We start from the raw sequence: 14,564 nt of genomic DNA, 5'->3' as shown, positions 1-14,564 counted from the left end.
TGACCAAGAACCCAAAAGCAAATGCAACAAAAACAAAGATAAATAGATGAGACTTAAATAAATGTAAAAGCTTCTGCACAGCAAAAGGAACAGTCAGCAGAGTAAACAGACAACCCACAGGGTGGGAGAAAATCTTCACAAACTATGCCTCCAACAAAGGACTAATAGCCAGAATCTACAAGGAACTCAAACAAGGCAGCAAGAAAAATAATAATAATAATAATAATAATCCCATCAAAAAGTGGGCTAAGGACATGAATAAACAATTCTCAAAAGAAGATATGCAAATGGCCAAAAAAATGAAAAAACGCTCATCATCACGTATTATCAGGGAAATGCAAATTAAAACTACAGTGCGATACCACCTTGTTCCTGTAAGAATGGCTATCATTTAAAAATCAAAAAATAAGGCTGAGTGCAGTGGCTCATGCCTGTAATCCCAACACTTTTAGGAGGCCAAGGCAGTCAGATCACTTGAGGCCAGGAGTTTGAGACCAGTCTGGCCAACATGGTGAAACCCCATCAGTACTAAAAATACAAAAATTAGCCGGGTATAGTGGCGTGCGCCTGTAGTCCCAGATACCTGGGAGGTTGAGGAAGGAGAATTGCGTGAACCCAGGATGTGGAGGTTGTTGTGAGCCGAGATTGCACCACTGCACTCCAGCCTGGGTGACAAAGCCAGACTCCCTCTCAAAAAGAAAAAGAAAATGCAAAGGCATAAGAATGATACAGTGGGACTTTGGGAACTTGGGGGAAGGGTGAGAGGGGTGTAAGGGATAAAAGACTACACATTGGGTGCAGTGTACACTGCCCAGGTGATGGGTGCACCATAATCTCAGAAATCACACCTAAAGAACATATCCATGTAACCAAACACCACCTGTTCCCCCAAAAACCTAATAAAATAAAAATAAATAATAAAACAATGAAACATTTTTTAAAATAATGATAATAAATAGTAAACAAAGGAATGAACCAAAAATAATCAGTGTTACCAGTACAAAGTCAATTAGTGGAGAATCTCCGATAATTAGGAGAATTGCTTTTCTTCTATATCATTATTTTTGTCGCTTTGTAATGTATGTTGAGAATACAATGGATGAAAATGAACAAATTCTTCAGATTTGTGATCAGCATAATATTCTTCTAGAAAAAAAAACATACATGTGTTACATATGGTCTAGCCATCTCTCAATTCAAGTACATTACAACAGGCACATCACAACAATGCCTTATTTTTAGAAGAAACCATTTTGGGAGAAATGCCAGTTATTTTTCTATGAAAAGGATTAAAGCCAACCCATAATTTAAACTTTCTTGTCACTAGAGGGATGGCAGCATTCCTTCGTGCCTTAACAACTTTCCAGAAGGCAAATTACTTTAAACACATTTTCCTTACGCACAAAGTGTTTCCTCTTTAATTGCCTCAGCAGCTTAGCACAGGTGGAATCCTATTTATAATATTCGGTGAGGTATAATGAGGCCACTGCAATATTCCCTGCTGCAGAGGGTCTGGGAAGATATGAGACTGAAGAGTGCTTCTTCTTGTGCCAGTTCTGTAGTTTCGGAAAGGATCTCTGGCTCTGAATTGGGGACACTCTGCCACCTCTTCATTAGCAGGAAATAGTCAGCAATAATCAATACAGTGCAAATAAAATAATAATGTTACCATTTTACAGGATGAAAGAGTATATTAGCTATATGAAGATGTGGCATGGAGGAAGGCTTTATTAAAGATAAGGAAATAATCCACTTGAGAAGGAGTGTTGTAAGGTTTTTGAGGTGGCAAGAATGGGTAGGTTGGAATCACAAATAGAGGAGTTTACCATAGAAAAAGAAGAAATAACCTCTCTGCCAGGCGCGGTGGCTCATGCCTGTAATCCCAGCACTTTGGGAGGCCAAGGCGGGTGGATCACCTGAGGCCGGGAGTTCGAGACCAGCCTGACCAACATGGAGAAACCCCGTTTCTACTAAAAATACAAAATTAGCCAGGTGTGGTGGTGCATGCCTGTAATCCCAGCTGCTCAGGAGGCTGAGGCAGGAGAATTGCTTGAACCCAGGAGGCAGAGGTTGCAGTGAGCCAAGATTGCACCATGGCACTCTAGCCTAGGCAACAAGAGCAAAACTCTGTCTCAAAAAAAAAAAAAAAAAAAGAAAAGAAAAAAAAGAAGAAGAAATAACCTCTCTTGTTACAAAAGGAAAGGAAGTGAGGATGGGTAAATTAAGGAAAGGTAACAGAATTCTCAGATGTGATTCTATTTCCTTTGGGCAAGGGGTGGTTTGAGAGCCAGGAGTCATAGGTTATGATTTTGAAGGAAGTGGAAGAGGTTGAAATAGTTTTTGCATTTTACTGGAGAAATACGCTAATAATAAGAGCTAAAACTTTTATAATGTTCACTATGTGCCAATCACTAATCCAAGCATATTTCATGGACTAACTTATTTAATTTTCACCACAACCCTATGCGGTGTAGGTACTTTTATCTTCTTTTATAGATGAGAAAATTAAAGCACAGAGATTAAGTGACATTCTCAATGTCACTCACATTGTAAATGACGGAGCTAGGATTCAAACCCAGACTGTCTGGCTCCAGAGTCCATGTGCTTAGCCATCATTCAACAAGGATAGCTTAATAGACATAATATTTGTTAGTGACCATGGATTAATGTGTTACCTGTTTTTCTATTAGTCAGGGTCAGGGTCTCGCTCTGTTGCCCAGGCTGGAGTGCAGTGGTGTGATCATGGCTCACTGCATCCTCTAACTTCTGGGCTCAAGCAATCCCACCGCAGCCTCCTGACTAGCTGGGACTACAGGCATGAGCCATCATGCCTGGCTCCCTATTAGTGATTTTTCAACATCCCTGAATAGGCATGGAAAAGATACAGACATTAAAGTCTGTACATTCTAAGGGAATGCCTCCAGTTTTTGCCCATTCAGTATGATATTGGCTGTGGGTTTGTCATAGATAGCTCTTATTATTTTGAGATACATCCCATCAATACCTAATTTATTGAGAGTTTTTAGCATGAAGCGTTGTTGAATTTTGTCAAAGGCCTTTTCTGCATCTATTGAGATAATCATGTGGTTTTTGTCTTTGGTTCTGTTTATATGCTGGATTACATTTATTGATTTGCGTGTATTGAACCAGCCTTGCATCCCAGGGATGAAGCCCACTTGATCATGGTGGATAAGCTTTTTGATGTGCTGCTGGATTCAGTGTGCCAGTATTTTATTAAGGATTTTTGCATCAATGTTCATCAGGGATATTGGTCTAAAATTCTCTTTTTTTGTTGTGTCTCTGCCCGGCTTTGGTATCAGGATGATGCTGGCCTCATAAAATGAGTTAGGGAGGATTCCCTCTTTTTCTATTGATTGGAATAGTTTCAGAAAGAATGGTACCAGTTCCTCCTTGTACCTCTGGTAGAATTCGTCTATGAATCCATCTGGTCCTGGACTCTTTTTGGTTGGTAAGCTATTGATTATTGCCACAATTTCAGAGCCTGTTATTGGTCTATTCAGAGAGTCAACTTCTTCGTGGTTTAGTCTTGGGAGGGTGTATGTGTCGAGGAATTTATCCATTTCTTCTAGATTTTCTAGTTTATTTGTGTAGAGGTGTTTGTAGTATTCTCTGATGGTAGTTTGTATTTCTGTGGGATTGGGGGTGATATCCCCTTTATCATTTTTTATTGCGTCTATTTGATTCTTCTCTCTTTTCTTCTTTATTAGTCTTGCTAGCAGTCTATCAATTTTGTTTATCCTTTCAAAAAACCAGCTCCTGGATTGGCACAAGACAGGGATGCCCTCTCTCACCACTCCTATTCAACATAGTATTAGAAGTTCTGGCCAGGGCAATTAGGCAGGAGAAGGAAATAAAGGGTATTCAATTAGGAAAAGAGGAAGTCAAATTTTCCCTGTTTGCAGATGACATGATTGTGTATCTAGAAAACTCCATTGTCTCAGCCCAAAATCTCCTTAAGCTGATAAGCAACTTCAGCAAAGTCTCAGGATACAAAATCAATGTGCAAAAATCACAAGCATTCTTATTCCCCACTAACAGACAAACAGAGAGCCAAATCATGAGTGAACTCCCATTCACAATTGCTTCAATGAGAATAAAATACCTATGAATCCAACTTACAAGGGACATGAAGGACCTCTTCAAGGAGAACTACAAACCACTGCTCAATGAAATAAAAGAGGATACAAACAAACGGAAGAACATTCCATGCTCATGGGTAGGAAGAATCAATATTGTGAAAATGGCCGTACTGCCTAAGGTAATTTATAGATTCAATGCCATCCCCATCAAGCTACCAATGACTTTCTTCACAGAATTGGAAAAAACTACTTTAAAGTTCATATGGAACCAAAAAAGAGCCCGCATTGCCAAGTCAATCCTAAGCCAAAAGAACAAAGCTGCAGGCATCACGTTACCTGACTTCAAACTATACTACAAGGCTACAGTAACCAAAACAGCATGGTACTGGCACCAAAACAGAGATATAGATCAATGCAACAGAACAGAGCCCTCAGAAATAACGCCACATATCTACAACTATCTGATCTTTGACAAACCTGAGAAAAGCAATGGGGAAAGGATTCCCTATTTAATAAATGGTATTGGGAAAACTGGCTAGCCATATGTAGAAAGCTGAAACTGGATCCCTTCCTTACACCTTATACAAAAATTAATTCAAGATGGATTAAAGACTTAAACGTTAGACGTAAAACCATAAAAACCCTAGAAGAAAACCTAGGCATTACCATTCAGGACATAGGCATGGGCAAGGACTTCATGTCTAAAACACCAAAAGCAATGGCAACAAAAGCCAAAATTGACAAATGGGATCTAATTAAACTCAAGAGTTTCTGCACAGCAAAAGAAACTACCATCAGAGTGAACAGGCAACCTACAGAATGGGAGAAAATTTTCGCAACCTACTCATCTGACAAAGGGCTAATATCCAGAATCTACAATGAACTCAAACAAATTTACAAGAAAAAAACAAACAACCCCATCAAAAAGTGGGCAAAGGATATGAACAGACACTTCTCAAAAGAAGACATTTATGCAGCCAAAAAGCGCATGAAAAAATGCTCACCATCACTGGCCGTCAGAGAAATGCAAATCAAAACCACAATGAGATACCATCTCACACCAGTTAGAATGGCGATCATTAAAAAGTCAGGAAACAACAGGTGCTGGAGAGGATGTGGAGAAATAGGAACACTTTGACACTGTTGGTGGGACTGTAAACTAGTTCCACCCTTGTGGAAGTCAGTGTGGCGATTCCTCAGGGATCTAGAACTAGAAATACCATTTGACCCAGCCATCCCATTACTGGGTATATACCCAAAGGACTATAAATCATGCTGCTATAAAGACACATGCACACATATGTTTACTGGGGCACTATTCACAATAGCAAAGACTTAGAACCAACCCAAATGTCCAACAATGATAGACTGGATTAAGAAAATGTGGCACATATACACCATGGAATACTATGCAGCCATAAAAAATGATGAGTTCATGTCCTTTGTAGGGACATGGATGAAATTGGAAATCATCATTCTCAGTAAACTATCACAAGAACAAAAAACCAAACACCGCATATTCTCACTCATAGGTGGGAACTGAACAATGAGAACACATGGACACAGGAAGGGGAACATCACACTCTGGGGACTGTTGTGGGGTGGGGTGAGGGGGGAGGGATAGCTTTAGGAGACATACCTAATGTTAAATGACGAGTTAATGGGTGCAGCACACCAGCATGGCACATGTATACATATATAACTAACCTGCACATTGTGCACATGTACCCTAAAACTTGAAGTATAATAAAAAAATACAAAACTGTACATTCTGTGTATTTTGATTTTTAACACCCAAATAAGGTGTATTCTGTGCTTTAGTAGGACAAAGTTGATTATCTTATTGTCATGACTAGTGGATGGAGTTTAGAAATAAATCAAGAATGTTTTTAAAAATTGAATTCGGTTTTTTTGTTTTTTTTTAAGACAGAGTCTCGCTCTTTCACCAGGCTGGAGTGCAGTGGCGTGATCTTGACTCACTGTAACCTCCACCTCCCAGGTTCAAGCGATTCCCCTGCCTCAGCCTCCCAACTAGCTGGGACTACAGGTGTGCACCACCACGCCCAGCTAGTTTTTTTGTATTTTAGTAGAGACGGGGTTTCACCATGTTAGCCAGGATGGTCTCGATCTCCTCACCTCATGATCCACCCGCCTCAGCCTCCCAAAGTGCTGGGATTACAGGCGTGAGCCACCGTGCCTGGCCTGAATTCAGTTTTAAAAGATTTAGATTAGCTGTTTTGTTTGTTTGAGACAGGGCCTCACTCTGTCACCCAGGCTGGAGTGCAGTGGCACAATCACAGCTCACTGCAGCCTCAACCTCCCAGGCTCAAGCAATCCTTCTGCCCTAGCCTCCCAAGTAGCTGGGAATATAGGCACATGCCACCACACCTGGCTAATTTTTAAATTTTTTGTAGATACAGGCTCCCACTATGTTGCCCAGGCTTGTCTCAAACTCCTGGGCTTGAGCAGTCCTCCTGCCCCAGCCTCCCAAAGTGCTGGGATTATAGCCATGTGTTGCTGTGTCCGGCCTAGTTTAGCTGTTTTGATCAATGACTTTTATGATCAAACTTCCATGAACATAACTTTTTTAAAGCTCATAATACTATTGGCTTTACTTTTTCAAAATTTGGGTAAATTTTGAGTAAATGGAATTATGTCATTCATGGGAATGTTCTCATGTATCTTTGCCAAATTGATTGATTGATTGATAATGATTGCCTTATTATAACTTGTTCTGAAAACCTTATGGAAAGATTTAGGATCTTAGGGTTTTTTTGTAAAACTATGTTGGTTAAGATATTAAATTGGAATCGCCTTCTTCACAGGGTATTGTATCCCGTCTACTTTTCAGTGTGCTGCTTGTGGAACTCCATCAGTGTCAAAAGATTAAATGTATTAGAGGTATTAGATTTGTATTTGCAGATATATTTATAAGGAAGTAAAATATTCCTTGAGATAAGAAAATAATACTTTTGATAGTTCACTGGAACCATCTTTTGAAGTGAAACTAGTGTTTCTTTGGGAAAATTTGGGCATGAGGCTCTGTAAAAATGTTCAGAGCCCTGACATTATGGTATGGAAACTGCCAGTCTTCTCCTGAAGGCTGTCTCCTACCAGATTTGAAAATGTTCACTAGCAGATTTGAAAATGTTTTTTCAGGCTAATGAAAAAGTTTCTAAATTAAAAACTATCGGCAAAGGGGGAAGGGATACTGGAAGACAATGTCTAGCCTTTCTTTTGTGGTGAGCTGCAGAAGCTAGGTGTGGAGTAAATAAACAATGCATATTCTTTAATTTGGTACTTGCCTCTGCTTATTTAAGATAATTTTAAAGGATAGAAAGTAAATCAACTATCACAAAGTAAATAAGTTATTAAGGAACAGTATAAGGTGAGCTAGATAAATGAATAAAAATAAGAGAGTATATCAACTGATGGGTAAATAAAATGCATATATATTCATACAATGGAATATTATTTGACATTAAAAAAGAAACGAAGTGCTGATGTATGCTACAACATGGATTGGAAACCATTACACTAAGTTAAAGAAGCTATCTCAGAAAACACATATTATATGATTCCATTTATATGGAACGTCCCAAAGAGTCAAATCCATAGAGACAGAAAGTCTATTAATGTTTACCTAGAGCTGAAATGATGGGGAACTGGGGTGTGACAGCTGAGAGGTAAAGGAATCCTTTTTAGGGTAATGAAAAGGTCCTAACATTGTTAGGTTGTGATTGTTGTGATGATACACAATTCTGCAAATGTACTAAAAGCCATTGAATTGTACACTTTAAAAGAGTGAATTTTATGGTATGTGAATTGTATCCCAGTGAAGCTATTTTTTAAAAAAGAGAGAGAACCCAGGTTCTTCTGTCTTCTGTTGTCTGACCCAGTTCACTGCTTGCCCTCAACAGCTCCTATTATAGCCCCAAGGTGACTTCTGCATTCCGGGATGTCAGATATCAAGTGCAGCCTATAATGTCCAAAGCAAGGAAAAGTGTTCCTAAGAGTATCTTTGTCAGGGAGGATGTTTTTTTGAAACCCCCAGCAGACTCCTCAGGTGTCATATTAGTCAGAGTCATTTGCAGGGGAAATGAAAATGCTAGGTTTGCTTAGACCAATCACAATTCACCTGTGACTAAGAGGACATTAAAAGAGCTTTAAAAAAAAAGAGCTTAAAAGGTCATGCGATACCTGAACAAAACTATCATTTGATTGGGTTCTGAGGACTTTAGGACATAAAGGGAAGCTTCCTTTGTGCTCACACTCTCTTAGCTGCAAGTTATAACTGTTAAAGAAAAGATTATTCTGACTTGTTAAAACAGTAGGGAAGACTACTCAAGACTATTGCAGTAGAGGTCAACTCTTTTGCAATAGACGAGAGAGGTTGAGCTCAATTGCAAACACAAGGACAAGTAGAGATTTATAGCCAGCGAGTAGGTTGAGAGAGTTGATGAATGGAAAATTACTAAGAGGAGACATCAAGGGTAAGGGATTCTTGCTACAGACAGGCCAAGGGTTTATACATCAAAGGTACGGAATAAGGAACTAGATCCAATATCAAGAGTGGGGGGATTTTCACTGAAATGACTTAGTGGGGTTCCTATAAGACCGGGCTATGCAGGCCTGGCAAGGACAGGATGGACACCGAAGGCCAAGGTGAGGGCTTAGTTCCAAAGAGGGCTCAGGAGAGCCTAACTGAAGTTAGGTCAAAGGAGAGTCTTTGTCATAGCTCAGGTTTCAAGTTTTTGTCTTTCTTTTTTTTCTTATTATTTGTTTAAAAGCCAACAATTTGAAATCAAATAACTTTTGTCAGGTCTTTAGTGCAATGTAGATTTTTCTTAAACTACTTTTACTTCAGAAAGTAAGATGTTACCTCTTCACTGAAAAAAAAACATGAATATTCTCTTCATTGTTGTATTTTATTTTATTTTATTTATTTATTTATTTTTTTGAGATAGAGTTTTACTCTTGTTGCCCAGGCTGGAGTGCAATGGCGTGATCTCAGCTCACCGCAACCTCTGCCTCCCAGGCTCAAACGATTCTCCCGCCTCAGCCTCCCGAGTAGCTGGGACCACAGGCATGTGCCATCACACCCAACCAATTTTATATTTTTAGTAGAGATGGGGTTTCTCCGTGTTGGTCAAGCTGGTCTCGAACTCCCGACCTCAGGTGATCCACCCACCTTGGACTCCCAAAATGCTGGGATTACAGGCATGAGCCCCCGCACCTGGCCTGCATTTTTTTAAATAAGATATAATGTATAGTCTTCATTAATTACTTAAATTAGATCTTCGACTAACAGGCTTATTACTAACAGATCAATTCTAGTAAAATAGAGTTTTGAACACATGCATTTTCTGCAACTTCTGTGAAACCTGAACCGACATAACCAAGATGCTGATTATTATGAGGACCTGCCATTCCACATACTATGTACTTAAGATCGTTTGGAAGCAAATTCCTGTTCAGATAATTTAAAATCTGACAATGCAGTGATAGTTTTTATTAGGATAATATCAAAATAGTTAAAATGCATGCATAGTACATTTTAAAATGAAAATCTATGTAATCCCCATCTTAAGAACCTAAGAGAATCCCAAAAGTTCATTTGTTACTTTTGATGTTTTGGTATTCCCAACACATTTTCTCCTAAAAAGCAATATCACAAATGATGGTTAATTTGCTTTGTTAGTCCTAAGAGCCTATTTAGTCAGTTATGTAATTGAACTTTATAATGTTAGTAACCATAAACCTTTTTGAAGCACTAGTGGAAAGGAGTGGGAAAAAGGGGGCTTGAACTTTGGCATCGGCATCTTTGGTTGTGATGGAAGCAGGTGATATCAGTGGAGGAGACTCTAAGAAAAATTGTTCACTTGGGAAGAGGAGGGGGAATCCATCCGAGACTAGAGGTTTAGCAATTATATAGTTTGTAAGTCTGGACTGGATAGTAATGAATGTACCTTAAAAGTACTCCATCTTGACATGTACATTTTGAAAGGCTTATCACAATAAATATAGATCTTTAGGCAAATATGCACTTTATTAAAGTGGTTCAGTTGCCATGACAACATATCCGGAATTTATAGCTCCTTGTTTTGACAGTACTTCATTTCCACTTTCCAAGGCACTGAAATCCAAGGCTAAAGTTCTTAACAGCCCCTACTCTCATTGTATGATGAATTTCTGTGGTTTAGAAAACTTAGACATGCAAAATGTAGTTTGCAGAATCTGTCATGTGACTTTATAGTCATATATGAATTTTAAGTAGGTATTTTTCAGTTTTGAAATGCCTCCTTTTTAATTTTTTATTATTGCCAAAGCTACATAGTATCATAGTTTAATGACCAGAGATCCAAAAAATAACAGTCCCCTAACCTTATTTCTCAAAGGCAACAACCTTCTTTTCTTTCAGCTGATTTTTTTTTAGTATTTACTTCAAATCCCTCAACACCATACTTATATTGCTGCTTTGTTTGTATTACTATTTGCTTTGTAATTTTAGCTGTCATCAATTGGCTTCTTAATAAGGAAGATTAAATTTTAGCCCTGTCCCCTATTGCCCCACTCTCACGCACATATCTTTCTGTTATTTCCATCCTTCCATGAAAGTCATAATCATAGTTTTACTGATTTTATAGGAACTTATTACCAATTTTGGCTTGATCAGTATTCACCATGTTTATTATTAGAACCATATTTATAACATTTACAGGTGAAACATGGTATGCTATGGATATGTTTTCTTCCACAACTCATTTTATTTCTTTGGCATTAATAATTATAAAGGTTTTTCTTTTCTTCTTTTATTAGTTTTCTATGTAGTTGTCACTAATCCATCCTCAAAGTTTCCCCTAGTTATTTAACCTCCTCCCAATATCTTTAAACATTAAGCATTGTATTAATCTCATCTTCTTAAAGAAATTTCCCCTGATTCCTTCTGATTAGCTCCAGTCTGAACTGTTACTCTTCAGGCCTGCTGCAGAGCTCTCATCCTGGAGATTTTTACCTCTTTCCTTTATATTATTTTCTTTCTTTATTTACTTCCTTGTTTTGTTGGAGCATTTTGTCCAGTAGCCTCCCAAGAAATGGTATATTGGAAGCAAATTATTTGCATTCCTTGCATATTTGAAAATATTACTATTCTATCTGATTTTTAATTAGCTGGATATAAAATTTGGAGAAATCATTTTCTCTCATTTCTGGTATTGGTATTGAGAAATCCAATACAATTCAGAATTGTTATTCTATTTTGATTCTATGAAATCTTTTCTTCCCTTTTCTGGAAGCTTATAGAATCATTTCTTTGTCCCAGTGTTCTAAAATTTCTTGATAATGAGCCTCGTTCTGGATCTATTTTCATTCAATGTGAAAGACACGTAGTGGGTCTTTTCCATTTTTCATTTTGGAAACTCATGCCCTTCAGTTATGTAGAACTTTATTTCTTTGATGATTTTTGTTAGTTTTCTCTCTGTTTTCTGAGACTTTTATTATTCATATATTTTCATATATTGCCCTCATGACCTGATCCCCTAATTATTTTACATTTTATATATATATATTTTTTGAGACAGAGTCTCACTGTTGCCCAGGCTGGAGAGCAGTGGTGTAATCTTGGCTCACTGCAACCTCCACCTCCCAGGTTCAAGCGATTCTCCTGCCTCAGCCTCCCAAGTAGCTGGGATTACAGGCACGTGCCACCATGCCCAGCTAATTTTTGTATTTTTAGTAGAGACGGGGTTTCACCGTGTTGGCCAGGCTGTTCTTGAACTCCTGACCTCAAGTGATCTGCCCGCCTTGGCTTCCCAAAGTGCTTGGATTACAGGCGTGAGCCCCCGTGCCTGGCCTATATTTTATATTTTCTGTTTACTTTCTGGGAGATTTCCTTAGCTTAATAACCAATGAATTATCCATTTTTGCTATTATATTTTTCATTTCTGACAGTACTTTTTTTCCTCTTTGTATCTGTTTTTTTTTTTGTAGCATACTGATCTTGTTTTATAAATGCAATCTCTTCCAGTTTTCTTAGCTCTGTATATTTGATCTGTTCATACATGTTGCTTTCTACAAATATCTATTGATCTTTGGTTGGTTGCTTATATTTACAAGAAAGACACTAACCACTGACTAGAAGCTCTGCACATGTATATGATTTATAGACTATGGCCTTCGATAAATGGTGATCTGAATGGGATGTCTCCCTGGGAAACCCCTGATAGCAGTATCTTTAGTTTTTTCTCTTGGCTGATCAGATTCCTTAGAAAAGAATCACTTTATATGATTCTGCTCTCTTGCCTAAAGGACATAAGCCTATTTCTGTTTTGGGAAGTATAGGGGTAAGAATGCTGGGACAGAGGGGCAGATCTCAGCATTTATTTTGTAACTTTCAAGTAATCCCCATGAGTTTTGTAGGATATACTTATCATCAATATAGGATTCCTCCATCCAAATACCGTCTATTTTATCCACTCCAGAGAATAAGTCTGTAGTTTTCTACCAGAATGGTTATGGTAGTTACCTATTGTATGGAATAGGTAGAGAGAAAGTAAATAGCAGTATTGTACATAATCAACTACTTAAACATTATTTCAGCAGGTCCTCCTAACCACACTCCTACCCCCCATTCCAGAGGTGTCATTTTCTGAGCCTTTTTAGATGACTGCAGCCGAAATCAAGTGCTTCTCCACTTCCCATAGCCAGTTTAGGATCTGTGAGATTGGTTAATCAGTTATCAGTCATTATCTACTTTTTAGCTTCCAAAGTTTTGTTGCTATTGACTTTTCTCCAGTTCTCTTTGTCCCTTTACACTTGCTATCTTTTAAACATAGCATTGAGAAGGAGCAGAAGTTAAATGTGGTCAGCCTGGTATCTTTTTCCAAAATTTCTAAATAGCCAGTTTTTAAAAGTTAAAAGATACATATATTCATATTTTAAACTTAATTCATGCTATCCTCTTTAATTCCTATTTACTTTATATCAAATTGATTTTTCACTCTTAATAAGTAACTTGGCTTCAAGTTACCTGTTAATCTGAACTTTTTAAATTTTCTTCCTTCTGTGTCACAATTGTTCTATATGTCCCCCTGTTCTCTCAGACCTCACTACTGTTGTCTTCATCCCATCACTCCAGCCTCTTCTGGAACCTTCTCCATCCGAGAGATAAGCTAAATGACCTCATTTCCATTTCTCTTAATCTGTGTACTCCTTGAACTGCTTATTTGTAAGTCTACCTAAGTTTCTTAAGTAGAAAAAAAAAAAAAAACAACTTTCCTTAAACCTTCAGCTTCAGTCCCTGATTTCTTACTGTTTTCAATCTTCCCTTTTAAAACAAAATGTTCTTCATCTGATTTTTTTGCTTTCTGTTTTCTCCTTAACTCTGTTCTACTTGGTCTTATATATAAACTTTTTTGAAAATCACCTTCTAAACAAAACTGCCAACTCCTTCTTGGCCATAGCCTACTTGACTACCTCCTTTCCATTGAAACCCATTGTTGTGTTGTTTTTAAATTCTTCTAATTCTTGTCTTCTTCTCATTTAATTGCTCAGTTTTTCCCCTTCTTGTCCCTCTTTTTTTACATTTTCCTTATATATGTGCTTCTACTTGCTTAGGCTACCTGGAGAACAAGGCAGCTAAAAGTTCATATTTACTGATTTTCAAGCCATTTTTCTTGCTTTATTAAAAGTGACATAAATTTTAAATAATCATTTTTATGACACTAATAAGGTTTACCTTTTAATATTTAGGCAGGTGCTGTAAAGGATTATATTAAGATGATGCTTCAGAATGATTCGCTTAAATTTCTGGTTTTTGCTCACCATTTAAGCATGCTCCAAGCTTGCACAGAAGCAGTCATCGAAAATAAGGTATGTTGCCATTTTTTAACTAAATACTTTTTAGAATGCATATTTTTACTATACTAAACATCAGTTGTAGTCTCATAATTGAAGTGTTTTTTGTCTTCTTTAGATGATGGTACATAAATTATTACACATTTTTCTTGAAAATTATATTAATATTATATGATGATGATTATATACTATTAAATTTTCTCTTTTCTTAACTGATCTCATAATTTTCCACTGACCAAATTATCTGGATTGATTAAAGATATGCTGCCATGATAGGCTATAATGTGAATTTTATTTTTGTTCCTGGATATACCGTTTTAGAGTGGTGTAGGCAGTTAAACGTTAGACTTTTTATTTACCTACACAGCGGCCTTTGAATGTGGGTGACATAGAGAGGAAAGAAAGAATGAATTTGGCCAATGTTAGTACCCAACTGCAGTCATACTATTTAAACTTCCAGGCAATATATGGAAAACGATTACTAAAATTTAGTGTAGATGTATTTGAAACATATGGCCCAAGTAATTTATCAGGTTAGCTCCATCAAGCCATGTGGCTTTACTGCATCTTCTTAGGTCTACCTTGATTTCCAATAGTCCACCAGTGAGT

The 14,564-nt window shown here is 37.6% G+C and overlaps 1 protein-coding gene across 16 annotated transcripts in view; it reads left to right on the top strand.

The window, feature by feature from the left end:
* ZRANB3 (zinc finger RANBP2-type containing 3) overlaps positions 1 to 14,564 on the top strand; it is a 328,904-nt gene that overhangs the window by 239,190 nt on the left and 75,150 nt on the right. For all 16 annotated transcript variants that reach the window (XM_054477865.2, XM_054477866.2, XM_063647415.1 and 13 more), the window contains one exon: positions 13,851 to 13,970. In XM_054477865.2, the coding sequence (XP_054333840.1) occupies positions 13,851 to 13,970 (120 nt within the window). The remainder of the gene's footprint in view (positions 1 to 13,850; positions 13,971 to 14,564) is intronic.

This window comes from Pongo pygmaeus, chromosome 11 (genome assembly GCF_028885625.2).
Source record: "Pongo pygmaeus isolate AG05252 chromosome 11, NHGRI_mPonPyg2-v2.0_pri, whole genome shotgun sequence".
NCBI lineage: Eukaryota > Metazoa > Chordata > Mammalia > Primates > Hominidae > Pongo > Pongo pygmaeus.
The sequence above is the reverse complement of the archived record's forward strand: the minus strand, read 5'-3'. Positions and strand labels throughout refer to the sequence as shown.